Here is a 21,039-nt window from a genome sequence, read left to right on the forward strand (position 1 = left end):
TCCTTTCTTTCTTACTTCATGAGATAAATATTCCATCGCATTCACACTTCTATCAGTGTTTTCATATAAAGACGGTCTCTCTATACTGTATAATCCAAGCTTTCTTTATGCCGGACTGTCAGGTGGATGTCAGGTGTAAAGGTGAGTATAGTGAGTGATGACTCATCTCGTCTTTCACTCCCAGACTGGCTGCATTTGACCCATTAGTTTAGTAAACAGTTTTTCTGGTTCGCAGGATGTTTGACCAGTTTCCCTTCACTCCGTGGTCTAACCAGCCAGGGGCCAGTAAGTCAGTCAAACTGGTTCCTCTGTTTCAGTGTTTTTACTGTTCACACCTGTAAATAGCTTTGATGTAAGAGCTCACACGCCTTCCTCAGCCGTTTGCTGTTTAACCATCAACCTCGACTGAGAGACCGACACACTTGTCCCTCACACTGCCTCCTCATCTCTCATCAGTAATCTGGTTCATCCTGTGTTCTTTTCTACCATCTATCTTGTCCCGTTTCACCGTGACACAAATATGTCACTATAGAAATCTTGGCATCTCTCTCACACACACTTACACACAAACCTTATCCCTTCATCCACAACTCAGACACTTCAAAGTGACTCAGCAGTTTTAAAAAAGATCAGAGGGAGAAAACAGCAGTGCTATTTCTGGTACACCTTTAACTCCTTTTCTTCTTTCCCCCTGTTGGATTGCGGTAGCTTATTGACTAACTGTCAGTGACAAGCCAGGGATGACTCTGTCAGGAAGAATGAAAATAGAGGTTTGTTAGAACAAAAGCAGTGACAAGAGAGTGAAAGGCAACAGAAGTGATTGAGAGCAGAGGAATGGTCAAACGTAACCCAGTTTACCAGCTTCATGTCAAACATTACAGTGTGGTGAGAGAAGCTGCTCTGCATTCCTTACATAACGGCGGCCGAATGTCAGCGCAAAACTGTCCTTAACATCGGTGACGTGATGCGTTATCGCACAGATCTATTATTATGTTGACAGAATTACATGCCAGTGAGGCGTCTCCTGGCACAGGATACAATAAGACCATAAAATGAGCAAGTGTTGTAAAACTCTAATTACCATATAAGTAACATGTACATATTTGTTGACACTTTTATAAAATACACCTAAAAGACAAGTAACAACTCTTTTAACTTGACTAGAATTTCATGTTTAGGTTGTGTGGATATATACATGGATATGTTTTCCTCTTTAAGAGAGTTTTAGACACGTCTAAAGTGATTCTAGTTTTTTAGTTCCTTTTTGTTAACCAGGGTTTGATTTACTCAATCATAATACCAATTTTTGTTTAATCAGAGAGATCAAGCTTTATTGTATTTGCACGTTGTGCTCAGTGTCCACTCAAAAATGTATTAAGATCCAGGAAAAACGAGTAGATTGGCACGCTACAGTAGCTTTTCCTGTTGATGCAGTTAACAAGCTGATGTACTTAATCAGACTGAGAAAACTTTAAAAAAGATAGATGTTGTTTATATGTTAAAAGCGGGTCATTATATTCTCTTGCAATAGATACCGACCTTCGGGGGCCCAAGATGTACCTGTGTGCCAAGTTTGGTTACTCAGCTCCTGATGGTCTATGAGGAATTAATGGACAAAGAAACAAACAAACAGAGAGACAGCCCTTATTATTATTATTATTATTATTATTATTATTATTATTATTATCTGAATTTAATATAATTATATTAATTAATAATTATATCATTTAATTTACTGAAATTGTGATGAATATGCTGTGTACATATGAAAATAATGCCCCTGGAATTTTGCTGTTTGACATTAAACAGAAGAAAGATTCATAGTGGACTCTATTTGACCGGGAGCATTTCCATAACTTTTAAGTGTGGAGGCACAGGGCAGACCAACAATGGTGCTTGGAGGTAGCAGGGAGGATCAAAATGCTTAGTATATTACCATACCATACCATACCAACTTTATTTCTAAAGCACTTTAACATAAAACCAGGGTTTCACAAAGTGCTGTACATGTTAATAGCATACGTAAAGAAAATTAAAATGAGATACGATAAAATAAATAGATACAATAAATTAAAACATGTTAAAACAAATTGAGTCAACCCCTCTAATCAATGCCAAAGGCTTCAGCGAATAAATATGTTTTAAGAAGACTTTTAAATTCAGAGACAGAAGAGGCCTGCCTAACATGCAAGGGCAGATCATTCCACAACTTTGGAGCAGCTACAGCAAAAGCACGATCACCTTTAAATTTATACTTAGGATTAATATTACTTATTAATATTTAATAAGTTTGTAATCGGAAGGTGTCCGGTTCGAGCCCCGGCTTGGACAGTCTCGGTCGTTGTGTCCCTGGGCAAGACACTTCACCGGTTGCCTACTGGTGGTGGTCAGAGGGCCCGGTGGCGCCAGTGTCCGGCAGCCTCGCCTTTGTCAGTGCGCCCCAGGGTGGCTGTGGCTACAATGTAGCTTGCCATCACCAGTGTGTGAATGTGTGTGTGAATGACTGGATATGTAAAGCGCTTTGGGGTCCTTAGGGACTAGTAAAGCGCTATATAAGTACAGGCCATTTACCATTTAGAAAATTTATGTACAAACCACAGTTTTTAAGCTCATATGTGGCCCTGCCTCCAGATTTATTATGTAAAAAGTGGAGCTGCATCAGAATTTAAACCTAATCTTTTGATGGATAGCTGAAAAAAGTTATAAAATTATAATTTTACTTACATGGCATAATAATTCACTGGTTACATATTCAAACATGTTTAAAATACCTAATACCTAAAGTCATGTGAAATAAAAACAAATCAGAATCATATACATGATATTATTGGATTTTAATTATTGATTTATTCATGTGTATGTTCCTGTAATGTTGCTCAGCAGCTTGGTTATAAAACTGAAGTTAATCTGTAAAAATAATAAGTATCTAAAACTTTAAATTATATAGCATTGGGCACAAAATGCAATAATTGCATTCAAAATATGGAGTAATCTAAAGTAAAAGCCGAAAGTAGCATAACATTGAAATACTCAAAGTACAAGTACATTAAATCTGTTAAATTTAATTGACCATTTAATTAAATGGTTTGGGGGATTGTGAGATTAGCAGTGCTCCAATGGCTTTGGTAGAGGGAACTTCAGGATAAAACTGATTATAAAAAAAAAAAAAAGGGGGGGGGGGGGGGGGGGAATAGCACCAACAAAACTGATCACGATCACAGCAAATTATGGCACATGTGACCTTTTCATTAAAAAGAACACAAGATCATTGTAAAATACACACTAAAAGCAGATACAGTAAATACCAAATAAAGTCCAAGCTTCAGGGCTCAAAGATGTGAATGTATCACTTTATTTCAATGATTTTGTTACAGGATAAGGAAGACCGATCCAAGTTCTTGCTGTCAGTCACATGAAGTTTGTTCCTCTTAAGCAACTGCAACAGTTTCAACAGAAGCAAAACATGTATACAATGTTTAAATTCACTTGCAGTATATGTATTTTAAGATCACACGTGGATAAGAATAAATACTCAAGAACAAACGATTGATCAGTAAATTGAGTTGAGCATGTTACATTTTAAGCAGCGCGTTTTTCTTCTTTTTTTGTATTAACAAAGCGATGTCGGGGCAGTGTTCGTCTTACTGTCACACTGTAACACAGTAACTCCTTTCACTGGTCCACTGAGCACACTCAAACACACACACACGCACACACACATATATACGCGCACACAGATACAATCAACACAATCAACACACTTCTCACTCCCTCATCGTCACACAACATGCATGTATGTATGTAAAGACTGCAGCTTTACACCTGTACAGACACCCCCCCCACACACACACACACACACACACACACACAAGCTCAGTGACAGAGGAATCTGCTGTGTCAGTATCCTCTAAGTGTTCACACTCACAATGACTTTCTGTCCAGCTCCTGGTGAAAAGGATGGCAAAATACTGGAGTAAATGAGCCAGAGAGCAAGCCTGCCCTTCCTTCAGGAGTTTTCATGGGCCACACACTTTTCCCCTCAGTTTAGTGTTTATGTGTGTTACTTTTCTAAAAGAGATGGTAAGCTGTAATAAATGATTATAACTGGGAGTATGTATGACTTTGAATATATGTGAGAGTTCTCCACAGTGTAAAGGTCCATGTCTGGATCGGAGGAGAAAGTGGAGTCTTCAGGATCAGATGATCAGATGAGCCTGCAGCAAAGGCTGATTTAAAGGGCGACATCACAGGGGGGCATTGGGAGGAATCAGTTTAGGGAACGGGTCGTTCGGTGGTAGCTCCGTCGTTTGCTCCAGGAAGTTGACGGGCGAGTGCAGAGCGGGGGAGCAGCGTGAGTGTCTTTCAGGATGGCTCGTCGGTGAACCCGAAGGAATGGCCGTGCGCTTGTTTGACATGAGGTCAGGTCACTGGCAGTGATAAATGGGCTGGACGTACTCTGGAGGGAAGTAGCCCACGCGTCCATGGCAACGGCCCCTCCAGCGCACCGAATCAGAGCAGTCAATGAGTTCAATGACATCACCACGCAGGAAGCGTAGCTGGGACGGGTGGTGCGGGGTGAAGTCGAAGACAGCTTGGGCATGATGGGAACGCTGTGGGTCAGGAGGGAGAGAGGGAACAGGAGGGAGGGGAGGAGGAAAAAAAAAGAGAGTTAATCACACATTTTCATCACAACAGTAAGTTAATACCCAGTTAATAGCGTCAAAGAAAATACTAAAAGTAACCCACCCCTGTGTTGAAGACAGCTATCAAGCTATATAAGATTTACACATTAGCCCGGGGAAGTGAACCTTAAAGCCAGAATTGGCCCAACAAAGACTCCAGTATAAAGTATAAATGCAAATATTATACAAAATTTTAAAATGAAAGAATTTCTGTATTCTGAATTTTTTAAAGATTTTTTTGTATATTTTTCTTCAACCACACATTTGCCATTTACAGAAGCCTCTGTTAAAAAACAGGTAGAAAATTACTGTTGTTGTTGTTGTTGTTGTTGTTTTTTATAGTGTGGACAAGTGAGCTACCAGAACTCTTTCTGTCAGTTTACACTTTAAAGTCCAAAGAGTCATAATGACAGTCTTCTTTCACTGATATAACAAACTATTATGACTGAACTTCTTTTTCTTAAATTAAAATATCTCTGAGATTAAATGTGCAGTTAAACTTCTGTACAGTCACAGAAAGGGGAGTTTCACTGGCCTGCTTAAGTAGGCTGCATGTGGCCCACGATGTAAAATGAGTTTGACATCCCTGTATTAGAAAATGAGAGATGAGGCCTTTTCATCGCACAATATAAAGACACCACATGTCAAATGTCAATGAAGCTCTTTTTTACCAATTCAATCCAGAAACAAAGAACATGAATGCTACTTTTCTATTTTTAAAAGCTGGAAAGGAGGCAGTAAGCTTCTGTAATCCAACATCTCCCACATAAAATGAGTCATAACACACCGGTGCAATGTGTGTAGTATTCAGTGGGGTTACGCTGTAGCAGCATGGTGTTATTTGCATGTGACGGTCAAATATGTTACTCGTCAAATGAGGGGGTTGTAGAGTTATTAACGTGTTTATCTCGCTACGTTTAGATGGCTGCAGAAACCAAATCAACTTAATGTCCTGCAAAAGACAGATGTTTCATGCTGATTTAATATCACAGCCAGTTTTGGGTTACCTTTGTTTTTTTATCAGTGACTCCCAAAAATATGTCTTTCTTTATGTTAAAGTAATATTTATACATACCAGTGCGTTTTCTGCTTATCATCAGGATATAAGATTATAGAAAAAAAATAGAGCACACAGTTTACAAGGGCTAGTTTGGAAATTTCTCCACTACACGAACTTAAAATGAATGTTGGTCAATAAGGTTCGCTGGTCTTATCTCCTAAAGGCTTTGAGAGGTATTATTTAATTCACCAGCCACAATCTAGACAGTGAATTTTTAAAGTGAGCGCAGTTTCTTTGAAGCAGGAGGCCAAACAAAACAAGAAAAAGAATACGAGCTCCAAAGAGATTAAATAAGTCTTGGTAAATATGAAAAAACAGTCTATGTATTCACACATTCATACAGAGCACGCACTTGGTGACAGCAGGAAGGAAAAACTCCCTTTTAACAGGAGAACCCTCCACCAGAAGAAGGCTAAGGGAGGGACAGCCATCTGCTACGACCGGCTGATGTTGAGGGGTGAGAGATTAATAATAACTAATGATTACATGTACAGTAGTGTGTAAGCACCTAGAGAGTGAAAAGAGTTGAATGAAGAAGAAACACTGTCCATCATGGGAAGTACCCATCAACCTAGGCCTATTGCAGTGTATCTAAGTGAGGACTCAGGGGTAGCTGAGCCCTGATTATGAGAGCTTTGTATCCTGAATCCAATCTGGGAGCTGAATTCTCTGCTCCCCATTCTACTTTTAAGTATCCTAGAAACTGTTAGTAAGCCTGCAGTCTGAGAGCAAAATTCTTTATTAGGGTGATACAGTACTATCAGGACCAGGGAAACAACTAGATCTATCCAAGAGTAGCATATGCTAATGGACAGATACTTATATAGCACCTTCCACTACAGCTACAACTACACTACAACAACTCTCATTCACCCAATCACACACACTACTTCTGGTACTTCAGCTTCCTCCCACAGTCCAAAGACATGCATGGGATTAGGATAAATGGCTAAATTGGCCATATGCATGAATGTAATGTGACTTGTTGACTTGTTGTTTGTCTCTCAGTGTTGTTCCTGTGTTAGACTGGAGTACAGTCCAAGGTGTACTCCCTCTCTTGTCCTATGACAGCTGGGATAGGACGGTGAACTGAAGGTGAAACTGATGAAAATGAATGGGTGGCTGGTTTTGTTTCGAGGGCTTCAAGGACTTGTGATACTGAGAAAGTGATGGAAGCTGTAAAGAAAACCATGCGTGTAGGGCATATTTTCAAGGGGAGAGCGAGTACAGACACACAGCGATGTTAGAAAGGACCTAACAGACAGAAAAACAAAGAACATGCTGCTTACTCCCGCTCCAGACACACCACTAATCTGGCCCTGTTGGGTTTAAAGCTACCATTCTGACACATTCCACTTTCTTTACCCTTCGATTCTCAGACTGTCCTTACCTGACAGCAGGTTAATATCAATGAGGCAAGATATTTTAGATTGCTGTGACACTTTTATGGTGATGAACATCATGTGCTTTGCATAAAATTCTCATTATGCGCACCTTCGTGAAGCATGAAAATCACTTCGCGCCACTCTTCTCCTCAAAAGCCTTGTTTAGCGTTGGGTTTTATCCGATATTTAAATTGAGTAAATGGTAGATTTTAGTTTCTCTTGGTCATAAAAGAAAAACACAGAGGGATGGGTATGCAACGGAGAGGTGCTATCAGTCCAGAATGATGAGTGTAATAAACACACATGCCCACTAAAAATAACAACAACAAACAACGCTTATAATGCTTGTCGCTGTGATGTTTGATGGCAATCCAGGGCAAGGGGAGCCGCTTTAAATTCAGCCCTCAGATTCTTCTCTCTCTTCCTCAAGATGTTTTTCTTTGAGTTCACAAAAGTACTGTTTTTCTTCTCCCTCGATCGCCGGCCTCCTCTGATCGCTGCTGACTCGTGAAGTAAAAGCAGTTTAAGAGTGGCAGAACAAAAGTGGCTATTTTAAGGAGAGAGGCTCGAACTTAACTAACCCGGCTATCACTGGCGCTCCCACAGAAGAAGGTGGATGTGATGTGAACTGCGAGGGAGCGGGGAGGCTGCAATGAATACCAATATTGTTTTTTATATGTAGGTGCGTAGATATCTATGTTGCAATTCTGGGCTTTTTTATTGTGGACTGCTTTATCTTAGAGTAAGGCCCAATAAAATGACATCCAAGTAGCGGTAGGCACACAAAACATGTACACAGTTACAAACAAGTACATGCACTAACTAGACAGTGGGATTAGGATCAAGAAACCCAGACAGAATCCATCAGGCCTGCAAATCTATAAAATCCTCACAGTCTTATGATTTATTGTTTCACTGATCTAGTCGAGACTTCTAGTTTGTGTGGGTTGCACAAGAAGAACCCTTTCATTCTTGTGCTCTCTTGTAAAGACAAATACAATCCATGTATCCTTGTGATTAGGGTTGACTCTACCGCCTAAGAGAGCACTGACAGTACAGCTTTTGCTAGTTCCCTTGTGCACAGAATGCAACGAAAATTCCTCCAATACTGCTTGTTTGCCCCTTTGCACAAGGTCCAAGTTTTCCAGGGTAAAAGGGAAGGCTTTGCAACACAAGGACATGAGGATATTAAGGGATGTGTTAGGAGAATTATTTCCTATTCTGCCATACTGAGATAAGAAGCTATCAAGAGCCATGTAATGAGCTGATGTGGAATTAGTTTGGGAAGACAAACCAAACAATAGGAGGGTCAACACACACACACACACACACACACACACACACACACACACACACACACACACACACACACACACACACACACATACATACAAAAAAACCCACCATGGTGCAACATGATTCAAGGACTCACAAGTGCTCAACACACTCGGTTCACGTCTGTGAAACTGACCTATTTAGTCGAACACAAAAAGTAAGAGAAACACTGAACACAATATTTTCATAACCTCGTCTTTCTTTATAATCTAAATGGTTAAAGGGGGGAATGAACAGTTTTTTTCTTTGTATTCTTATTTCTTTTATGAAAGAAAAAGAAGTGATGCTGTGAAGAAGTGGATACTGAATACTGTTAATATTTCAGAGCTTTGAGCGTGCACATCAAGCTCACAAAGAAGAAAGAGCTGCTGAGCAAATACACAAGAAAGTACCAGACTGTTTATTTGCCAGTTTGCCATATTGTTGTCTGGTTAACTGGTCTTTAGGGCAAATTTCTTTCATTTAGTATTTTCTTTGGGGGTTTTTTCTTCTCCAAAAACGGCACAGAGTATTTTGTAGCTCACACAATTCTGTCCACAGTGGCACCTCGGAGATGCTTAAGAGTCCTTCTCATGATCAAAACCCAAATAGAAACCCTAAATATGGTTTTGCCACCATAACCAGGTTAAGTCATTCATCAAACAATCTTTTCCCCAAGAGAAGTAAAGCGTGAGTTGTATGACCGTGTGCAAACGCTGCCAGTGGAAGACGCTGGGTGTTGGAGCTTTGTTGATGCCCAAGGCCAAGACGCGAAGACCAGCTGACTGTGATTTTATATAGCTTGACGGTGAAAAAGCCAGATGGGTCCAAAGCTAATATCAATGTTTCATGTGTGCTTTTAATCTGCGCATCTACCTACTGGGAAACCAAGCCCACTGATGAAGAAGAATTGAAGATAACTGGATACGGATGGAGCCAGTGCAGAAATGATCGGCTGGTGTTTACATGATTGCATCTCTCTTTTTTCCCCCCACCTTTGATCCTCTCACAGATTAAATTGTAAAGAAGTAGAAGGCTGTAGAAATACATTATGTTTATGGAGATTCAATGCTAAGGAAAGCTCTCCACAGACAGGCACAGAAAATACACCTTAAAGCTCAAATTAAAACAGTAAACACATATGGAGACATAAAGAACTGACTAAGCTGCTGTGATCTCGTGTGGAAAGACAGAAAGGCTGCATAGCCATGTAAGGAAAGCACGGCACCTTTGGCTCTGGGGCATGATGTGATTCAGATTCAAAGTGACCTACAGGGCAACAACATCACAGCCAGTGTGCTAAACACAGAACGATACAAGGATACTGTATATGACCAGCAGCTGACACTTCACTGTAGTTATTTTCACTTATTTTTCTCAAAACAAAGTCACACTGTTGCTGTATGTGGGCGAAACTCCACAGCAATGGATATAGAATTAATTTGTCATGTCCTAAAGGTACAGTGTGTAAAAGATGTCTAGATGTCTGTGGACTGCAGCCAACGGAAGTTTGTTTTCTTACTCTTCCTAATTCAAGTGCATAATCCTAGCTAAGGTGGCCACTATAAGATAAACAACTCTATTTATATCTTTCTATATTTATCTGTAGTGAGCATAGGCTGTCTGCTGTTTAAGTCAGCTGGTGTCTACGTCTGTTTACTCTGGAGGAGGCTGTAAAACATTTAGAAGAGAGTCTGATGAGTGAATGAAACTCACTTCTGTCTGATGACTGCAATACTGAGGTGAGTTGTTGATATCGTGAACTTTTCTGTTTACCCCAGCTAGCCTCTGCTGTTTTGGCTCACAGTAGAGCTCTTAGTCTCTATTGTTGCTGTTAACCTCTGTTAGCTACTGTTAGCCTGTGTTAGCTGCTGTTGGCCAGTGTTAGTGATATCCTGAACGTTTCTGTGTTTGCCCCAGCTAGCCTCTGCTGTTTTGGCTCACAGTAGAGCTCTTAGTCTCTATTAGTTGCTGTTAACCTCTGTTAGCTACTGTTAGCCTGTGTTAGCTGCTGTTGGCCAGTGTTAGTGATATCCTGAACATTTCTGTGTTTGCCCCAGCTAGCATCTGCTGTTTTGGCTCACAGTAGAGTCTCTTAGTCTCTATTAGTTGCTGTTAACCTCTGTTAGCTACTGTTAGCCTGTGTTAGCTGCTGTTGGCCAGTGTTAGTGTTATCCTGACCATTTCTGTGTTTGCCCCAGCTAGCATCTGCTGTTTTGGCTTACAGTAGAGTCTCTTAGTCTCTATTAGTTGCTGTTAGCTTCTGTTAGCTTGTGTTAGCTGCTGTTAAAAGACACTTAATGAATGAACTTGCGATGTGAGTAATTAAATGTAATTAAACTTTGTAATTAATGTAGTTAAACTTTTATTAGAGGGTAAGTGTGATTTTTAGGACACACAAGCCTAGCTATATTACAATATTGGGAATAAATGAGCATGTAGAGCCCTGACTTCAGTTCAAGAGATGAGGTTTGATGTGAGGAGGAAGACAATGAAGTGGAAATGAGGGAGGAGAGTGAGCAGTGGTGAAGGAGGAGAAAAGCATAATGAGAAACAGATCATGAAAATATACATGTACAAATGTTCAATAGTCATATAAGTACAACATATTTTTCTATTACATACGTTAAAAAATAAGTGACTGCATTTTTAAGGTTAGCCATACATGTAAACAACCAACACATGCCACATTTTATATATATTATTATTATTATTATTATGAACACATGTTTCAGGAAGATAATTACATAACACTGTCCTAGTGGACCCTTAATAAGCTTGCTTCTGATGGGGCAACTTTCTGACCTGAGACTAATGATGCTGCGTAATATAAAGACAATCAGAATTTGGTTTTGTGCCTGACTCCTGTCACTGATGAATGGAACAGATATGATATAATATCATAGAACCAGGAAATTAAGCAGAACCAAATGAAAGAAAAAACAAAATTAAAAAACAACAACAACAACAACATTATTTGGTAAAACAGAAACAGTCTTTTATGGTACTTGAGGACCATGAAAGCCATATGTAGTGATAATGTGTATTTTTGTGTTTTTCTTTTTTTATTCTACTGCACGTATGTGAGCAAATTTAAAATACACTTTAAGTAATATTGAAGGTCCTGCTAAATGCTGATAGCAGAGTGGAAGTGGCCTGAAGATAAGAGCTGAAATAATCGATCATGAGTAAATGAATCTGCAGCGACTTTAATCATGTCCATAACTGTAAAATGAATTTCTTTTGGGTGTTGAACCATTAAATTAGAGCTTGTAGATGCATTTTCAAAACTATGGGAATTTTACATTTGCTTCTTTTGTTTTTAAAGAACAATTTTCTTAATTTCCTTAAATCGGCTCTGTGGCGTTGTGATTAACACATTTGCTTTACATGCAAAAGATTGATGGTGGAAGGGTAAGAAGAGTTAAGGTTAGGATTAGCATAAAGTGCTTTTACAGATCCTTAAATGTACAATATGTAGAAACTCCACTGATCATGAAAGTAATGCTGCTCTACTAATGCTTAGATAGACGCTGGGTGAACAGTGGCGGTTTCCATAAGCCCTATTATTTCTTAAGTTTAACCATATTCTTAAAAGTAACAGAAGAGTCACAGCTGACCTCTAATACCTGCATATTCATTGAGAATTCAGGGCAAATTGCCTGTGTCATCATAGTAAAATATGAGACAGAATAAATGGGGTGTAAAAAGCAATGAAATTAACAACCATAAACATCTTGTTAAAGCCTCCAGGCTGTTTTCTAGCAGTAAGTGCCAATAAAAGAATACAAGAATGCAGCATCTGTCCTAGTTTTGTTTCTCTTGTGTTCGTATTCCACTTCAGCTTGAGTTTGTCAGAAGTCACTGCACACAAGTGGATCCAAAAGTGTGTTTTTGAATGAGCCGTTTGAGCAGATGGAGAGAGGACAGTCATCCTTTTTGTGCTATTTCTGCCCAAACCACAAAGCCAGAAGTCATAACATAACACCACCTCCTCTGTGGTGGTGTCGTTGGTGTAGCCTTAAGCTTCCTGTGCATGAGCATGAGAAATTCTCAGAAAACTGAAATATTCAGAAACAAAACCTGGTGTTGTTTTCATGTGCTATTCACTCGCATTAAAGAGAATTCAATTATCACAGTATTTAGGTCATACAGTTTATTAGTCTCCCGGGGGATGGCTGTAGCCATCTTCCGTTTAAGTACCACCATAACTGCCTAAAGCTAAATTCATCACTTCACACCTGCTCCAGCTGCATTTGCACAGAGAGACGAATGCACTGCGCATCATCCCGAGTGATTTGGAGCACGCTCTGAATGGTTTTATGACCAGCCATGATGCAACTAATCAGGAGCTCAATTTGCAAAAAAAAGACTTTTTTTTAGGATGAAAAAAAAATCTGAAGGTTTCCTGTTCCATGAGACAAACTACAACAAATCTAGAAGCAGCTACTCCAAAAGCACATCATCACAACGATCAAATGCATCATCTTCACGACTCAGATATGCATACATTTTGTAAATTTTGGCTTTTTGTGTGCGCTTTTTTTGCCGTGTTAAATGGTTCATTCAGAAGGATTTTGGTTTACATAATTTTTCTACTGAATGCCCAGCTGCTTTCCTGTTGGGTGATGTCAGCTGCTCTTGCTAAATGTCTTTAATAAAATGTCCCACAATTAAAGTCTAACTTGTGGACATCCACTTTTTAACCTTTTGTTAAACAGTAAAGGTAGAAGTCAAAGTATTTTTCTTTATCAGAGCAAATAGCCCTTACAGGTTACCCTAGCCTATTAAAACAATCTTTCCTTGGAGCCTGCTGTCCAGGCAACTAAGGTCATGTTAACAAGTTCCACGATCAATAGGGAGCTACCGTTAGCATGTGGGACTGATAGGACACTCAGGTTTCTTCATATCAGAGTAAGCATGGCAGACACCTGGATGATTTTGAGGTAGTACTGGGCGGGTCCTCTCATCCACATCGGCTCCAAATTTGGAGGGGTGGCCATGCACATGAGCTCAGTTAACCTTCGTATAGCTAAGGCACTGAGTATGAGTTAGCTTTTACACAGAAGTCAGTGCATTTTAGTGTCAATCCTGTAAATTATAAGTGCAAAGGTGTATTTTATTCTTTAGTAAACAGACATTTCCTTTTTTTAACGATGGTTTAAAATAATTTAGTGACGATTCTGGTGGTTTTACTTTGGGTTAAGGCTAATAATCTTTTTCTCTCTTTTTGTGGTGACATAAAGTATATTACTGCAGGCGTTCTTCTCCAGGCTGGATCAGTAAGGATGCTATTATTACTTCAAGCAGAACATAAAAGGAACGTGGAGAAAGGAGGGCGAGAACTACAATGTGCTGCTACCTTGCCTGAAATACACTCGTGCATGTGTGTCTGTTTATTCCCTGCCTCCCTTTAGTTGTAATAACAGCACTGACTCATTGGCCACTAACATCACTTCTTCTCTGATCATCTGCAAAACACCACAGAGCAGCAGTGACTGGCTATCTGCAGGCCACCACCTCGGATGTCAGCACCTCTCTGCTTCTTTTTTGGCACTTCACAGAGCTGATCGTTAGGCGAAAGGTTTGATTTCAAAGGTGAACCGAACCGAGGCAGTGAAAGCAGTGGTCGCAAACAGATCCCATCTGCAAGGGTGCTTTGAAAACAGATGGCAGCATTAAGGATAAAGCTTGGATGTAATTCTAAGCTGCTCCAGAGTTGCTTTAGGATCATGTCTTCTTATTTGGGGTATTAAAAACATTATTAAGTCAATAAAGAAAACATGAGACAGCTCTATGGCAAACTTTGTCTGTGCATGTACTGTAAACACAGAGTACGAGGGAGCTCTTGCATTTTCTAACATAAAAACTGCAATTAAACCTTTATCACCACTATCATCTACAATCAAAAGAAAACATGCAGAAAACTGAAAAATCCAACTTCTTGAGGTTAAACGATCCAAACTTCAACATCATCTGTAGGCCATCTGAAGCACTGATTCTTAACTGATACTCAGTTGAGCTGTGGGCTAAGTAACCACATATGATGAGATCCATTTCAATGAGTGATGTGAGCAAAATTTACCCTGTCACATTCTGTTAATCCTCGACTCCCATCGAGCCCAAAATGAGAAAAGTGTAAAGTGCTCATGTAAATGACTTAAGATCAAGCCCATCTTGATTGTGACTCTTTTATTTTAAATATACAGGATCTGGAAATTACACTGCGCTGATATTACTCTTATGACGTTATGGCTCCCTAGCTGGAATAAGTAAGAAAGTCTGTGCTAAAAATCCAGCTGAGAAATTCATCCAGGGCACATTAAGCTTATGCCTTTGGCTTCTTCTGTGCTTCATATGATTGTAAAATACTGGACTCCATTCAGAAGTCTGAGTGAGTTACATGTTATGCATTTTGCAGGACTTTTTGTGTAACATAATTTTGCACAAATTAAGAAAAACAGCAAACCCTATTTATTTAAAATAACATATAGTACTGCGCAAAAGTCTCAAACTAGCCCTCGTTTCTTTATAGTTTATTAGGAAAATGACAAATAGGTGCAAGCATTTAATTAAAACATGTGACATGCACGATAATACAACATAAAACACCAAATTCTGACATTGTCTTAAGCAGCTTAACAAGCAAATGAAAATGATAAGATACAAGACTTTTGCACAGTACTGTAAATGACTTTTTGTTTGTTTAAAAGAAACTGGGGACTTTGTGATGTACAATAACAGCCAGCTGACAGAGTAGCAGGAGTAAACCATGAAGACAGGAGGCTGACTAAAAGAACGACTTAAGACAAAAACCACGCATCCAGCAATGCCAGACATTCCTCGGTTTCATTTTGAGAATTATAATTTTTGTCAGTGTAGTAAATGAAACATGATCTCCATGTGACAGCTAACACTGGCAGATGACTGCACTAAATTGATCGTTCTGTTCGCCGATGAATCGAGGTCAAATCTCGGGGCTGAAACCACAGAAGTGAATATGATGTTATATGAAGTATTAGCTTGTGGTTTGTGTTACAGTGACACAAACATGCTGTCAGGTCGGGATTGCTGTGGATCAAATCCCTTCGGTGCAACTGGGTTCGCCTGCGGGTGCGGCACTGCCTGCCGCTCCCAGGAGTAGTTACTGTGCAATACGAGCTTGTCTACATAATGACAACAACAACAGCAGCTTTTCCCATGATGACGCCTTCTCAGGAACTAACTGTCATTTCTCATACTAAAAATCAAATAAAGTACTACTAATGCTTGGGCTGTGCTTCTGGTTTACAGCTGTAGTATATCACTATCGTGTGCAGTCTTTTGGAGTCTACATATCACACTCTACATAGAGTGTGATCCACCTAAGACTGATCGGGTGATTGAATTATGGAGTAAAGTAATAATATGCCCAAATTTGATATGTAGCTACCTCATGACTAATGCGTAGAATTGCCTTTTAGAAAATCAGTTTCCTTTAACACTGCTGTGCTCAGTCCGTCTGGCACGCTGTCTAAGATGACTGATTTGATTTTGCTCTAAACTGGCGGCTGCTCTGTGATGTTTCATTACAAGCTGCACCTCTACGTCAAACATCAAACTCCGCCGATGCAGTTGCAGCTCCAGAAATTCCACATATGGAGTTTTTCCCATAGTTATCAGCTACATTAGATTGACAGGTTATGCCTTCGAGTCAAATGAAAAATGAATACTCAGCTTGTTATGTTTGTCCAGGCGTACTGATTTGATAAGCACCGGATAATTTACTGTGTCTCGCCTGATAGTTAACATGATGTATGGGAGTACGGCGGAGGGAAGAGGAACGAGACAGAGACAGATGACAGCAAGAACAGATGTGTCTTAAATGGTTTGGTGAGGACACTCATAAGGATAATGGGATTAAAAAATGCATAGGGATTTTTTTATTTATTTTTTTTAGGTGATTTAGGTACATTTAATTTTTGTTTAATTTAATATATTCCATTTCAAATAAATTATATTCAGGTTGCTTTTAAAAACTGTTTGTTTAAAGGGAGACTTTTGTGTACATTTTTACTTCTACTGTATATTTTTCTCCTAGGACTCCACTGGAACACATTTGCATTAGTCACAGTTTTAGCTCCTGCCTCTTTAAGGCCACCCTTCCCTTAAAGCACAGTTTAATCTGATTGGTAGCTCCTCACCTGGCTTTCACAATCAGAATCCAGTGCTAGCAAGCTAGACCTCCTTATCTCACCTGAAATGACCATAGAAGGAGACCTACAATGAGCAGATTGAGCTGAAAACTGATTGATTAGATCAGTTTAGAGGGTTTACTTTGTTACAGTACAAATACAAAAAAAAAAAAAATCAGGTTATAGCTTCCCCACTTAAATTTTATTTTAGATTGCTTTAAGAAAACCATGAAATCAAAAGAAACTCACCCTGGCGAAGTGCTCGGGGTCTCTCAGAAAGACCGTCCTCTCCTTGGCGATGCTGTTGCTGTGGTAGAAGTCCACCAGCTCGTTCAGAGAGGAGAACGCCTCGTCCCACACGTAGTACTGACTACAGCGATCCTGCAGTACCTTGAAATGCTGAACATGATCCCCATAACTGCAAAGCAGGTAAACAAAGAGATGCAAACGATCATAAAACTGAGTATCTATGAGGATATGTGTTTCCTCGCAGTAGCATACCTTAACTAATGAGTTCCATTTTTTTGCCATTTTGTTAACTAACACTAAAAAAAATACAAAATCGTGAGAAAATCCTTATTTTGTTCCTCTTGATAAATCTTAATTTTGCTCATTTCTTTCTCCCCTGGTCATCCACAACACCACCCTGCAGTGGCTCCATGCTCACAAACACTGAGAATCACTGCCACAGCCAGTTTCCCTTTATTGGATTAAACTTCATGGAAATGAAATCTATAAAACACACTGGGCAAAATTCCCAAATCTCATTAAAAGTTTGAATATTTACTATTGTTTATATGGGACAAATTGCATATATATATATATATCTGCAACAACACGGGTCATTTACTCTCAGAAATAATTTGGAAACAAAACGGTGACTTGTTAACTGTGTTGACGGTGCTTGGGCTCAATTTAAGGTCTATTGTAGGAATCATGGCTGAATAATCCTGCTTTTTAATCATGTACTCTATTGTCAATCACAAGGTCTCTTTATTTTTCTTTTAGTTTATTTCTTTTTGTCTTACAGTACATCTGGACCAACTATTTCTTAATAGTCTTAATGTTTAGCCTGCAAAGCCTCCTCCCAGATGTCAGCTGCTGATTGGACAATGGATTTAGTGCATTTCAATTTGCCTCTAAAATCAGTGGAGTGACCTCTGCTTGGTATTATACGTATAAGCAAGAGAAACGCTTGAGATTACAAGTCTCTTCCGTAAGAGTGTCGTGTCCTCGCACAGGCAGAATTAACCTGGTGTGTTTTTCATTTTGAGCCGGAAGCTGTGCCCGAGTCCAATCCCAGGACCCTGGGTTGACTTAAAGCTGTTGAAATAATGTGAAAACAGACAAGCTGTTACAAAGAGAAACCCAAACTACTGTGGAAATATCTAACACAGTCAGTTTCTCAGAATTCATAAAAGCAGACAATGACATTTTCACAGACTGCTCTGTGAGTCTCATGTCAAATAAACCCAATACCCTTTAAATTTAAATAAATGTGGTTTAGATGCTTTGTAGCACAAAATCAGCAACATTTTTAGACAGATTCTGATCAAAGCCAAGCAAAGCAAATGACAAATAATAATAAAATAAAGCCATAAGTGACACAAACAAAAATAGCCTAGGTGTTGAAGAGCTTTGCCTTGTTGTTATAATTAGAAGAGTTTGGCCAGCATTCATTGACAATCATACCTGCTCCCCTTGTCCTGGTCTGTGGTGGTTGCTAAGTAACTTCCCAGCTTATCTTTAGAAATCTGGACATCTCACCGTGATTACATGGTTACATAACTGCGTCTAACATGCAGCGGAAATCAGTGCAACACCCCCATATTTCTAAACACATCGCAGAGTAGGTGTGTGTGTTAATGTTATGTTAATGATTGCTAAAATATCACGTCGGTGGTTAAAGAGAGAGCCAACATTCTCTCTCCCGTTTCTCTTCTAGCGCAGCGTCATCGGTGTGGATGGAAATACCGCCATTGAATGATGCATCCTAATAAGCGAAAAAGCACAATGTGGGATCTCTTTTTGGGGGGATTTGTGGTTTAACCTTGCTCGGCTCCTTCTGAATCGCGTCTGATTGGCCGTGCTCCAGGCTCGCGGAAAGTAAATGAGCATCGGCTTTTTTTCACCCAGAATTCCTTTCTCTATTCAGACACTGTGCTCCTGTGAACAAGCAGAGCTGGCTCCCTTATGACTGGATGGCATTCAGCTACACCTCCACCCTGCCCTTCTTTCTCTGCCTCCTCTTTTTCTCCAGCCTGTGTGTCCTTGTTTCTCTCCTCTCACGATCTGACTCCCAAAACTGAGGATTTTATTTTGCAGGAATATTAAATTAATCAAATGTGTCTTTCTAAAATGACAGCCTACCAGCATGTGAATATTAACTCATTCTGTATGACCAACAGTGCTTTTATTTTGCCCACAGGTCTGGTTGGCTTCAGCTATTTTGGTACCCTGTGCGAGGGTTTGAGGTTTGGTGAATAAACTCTGAGGAAAATTTCTGAACAGCCAGAAGCAACAAACACAACTTCACCTTGAATTAATGTTTAATTGGGTCTTAATTACATTTAATTTCGGGGACTCTTACAAATAGATCTGTCTGTGCCCCTCTGGCAACACACGAACACTGTGTTTTAAGCTGTAGTGTTCCTAGACCAATGCTGGGGTGGTAATGTTCATGAACTGCTACTTAAAGGCCACAATTTTTTTATTTTATTATTATTGTCATATTGTTGCCATATCATTGCTGTCAGTGCAGACAATCACCTCTTAATATCAGTTCTTTCTAACTTTTCTCTCTTTATCTCACTTTGTCTCCATTGCCTTTCTTAATTCAGCTTCACACACACACACACACACACACACACACACACACACACACACACACACACACACACACACACACACACACACACACACACACACACACACAAAGCACAAAACTGTGGTCTTCTGTCAGAGTAATCTTCATCAGCCCCAATAATCTCCCAAGGTGTCTGGCGCCCTCTGCTGCACCCTACTGGTGGGGCTCTGTAACTGCCACCAGCTCTGCAACTGTGCAGCAGCTGCTTGTCTGAGGTAGCAAATCACACAATAAGCCCCTGCTGGATAACGAAGTCAAAATAAGTAAGGGGTGCTGTGAGAGGTGAACAGAGACGAGAAGATTTTAAAACAGGATGTGAGCTCAACACGGACTTTCCCTCGAGGGGATTCACAACAATGTAAAGCACAATTAAACACATAAAACAGATGGAAGAAAAGAAGAAAAGAAGGTAATATTTGAAGTTATTCTGCACCCTCTACATCCTTCTCAGTGGTAGTTTGAAATTTGAAAGAGAAAATTTATTTTCAGGAAATTAAAAATTATTATTATTTTCAGGAAAAAGAAATCAATAGAAAACGAAAAACAAAAAAAAAAATTAATTTCAGTTTAGCTTTGGAATATTAATGTGAAACTGGCATCTATCATTAATGTTTGACATGCCCAGCCCCTCCCCCACCGGAAAAAGTGCCCATGCAAGTGACCAGAAGCTAGCTAAATACTGGCTGAACATTAAACCACGCTTGATGCTAAATTTACCCTGCCATGCAAAACACAAACACACATCAGTATCAGGAAAGAGGTAAAAATAATAATAATGCAGTTTGAGACTTTGAACACAAATCATGAGAAAACTAGCCTTAAAAAGTATTTAAATACTATTTTTTGCTGTATCGCAATGGCAACACACCTTATTTAGAATGAAATAAACTATAATCTAGAGTTAAATACTTGTATGTAATCAAGAGGAGAATGCATGATAATGTAGTTGTAACAATATTCGGCGATGTCATACTGATGGTTTTATTAATTATGACAGTGAAGTAGAGACAGTAGAGAAGCAGTTTGCTGTAAGAGCGCAGACAGCATCTGTCTCAGCTGGATCGCTCTCTCGCACACACACATACACAAAGCAGTCTCTCCAAGTGCCCTCTCATCTCTCTGATCCAGTGTAATTAAGGCCCACAGCGATGGAGAGATTATGCTCTGTTTCCGAGTAAAAGGAAATGAGAACGAGAGCAAGAATCTAAGAATGAGAGTGAGAAAGATTGAAAGACAGAAAATGAAATAGATTTAGAGATAGAACTCAGAGTCAGATATACTGTAGATGAGGACAGCAGTTACATTTCAGACTTTTGCTCTGCGCCAGCGCTATTGTGTGTGCTCAAAGGTCGTCCGACCATCTTTCTCTCAACTTCCCCCATCAATCTATTCTCACTTCCTTGTTCTTGCTGTCTCTCTCATTCTGCCAGCCCCCTTGTCTAATCTGCTGTTCAGTTTCTAAACCGCTGCAGATGTCTGGACTACTTCACACAGTCACACTAACACCTCCGGCCGACAGTTTTTAATCTGTGTGTGTTTGTGTGTCCATGTGATGCAA

General features: G+C 39.6%; 1 protein-coding gene across 1 annotated transcript in view; it reads right to left on the bottom strand.

The window, feature by feature from the left end:
* Positions 1 to 3,329: 3,329 nt before the first annotated feature.
* Positions 3,330 to 21,039, bottom strand: part of grapa (GRB2 related adaptor protein a) — a 34,640-nt gene continuing 16,930 nt past the window's right edge. The window contains exons 4-5 of the mRNA XM_026165455.1: positions 16,865 to 17,033; positions 3,330 to 4,610 (exon numbers count right to left, since the gene is read on the bottom strand). Coding sequence (XP_026021240.1) covers positions 4,425 to 4,610; positions 16,865 to 17,033 — 355 coding nt within the window. The 3' untranslated portion in view covers positions 3,330 to 4,424. The remainder of the gene's footprint in view (positions 4,611 to 16,864; positions 17,034 to 21,039) is intronic.

The sequence above is a fragment of the Astatotilapia calliptera genome, chromosome 4 (assembly GCF_900246225.1).
Source record: "Astatotilapia calliptera chromosome 4, fAstCal1.2, whole genome shotgun sequence".
NCBI lineage: Eukaryota > Metazoa > Chordata > Actinopteri > Cichliformes > Cichlidae > Astatotilapia > Astatotilapia calliptera.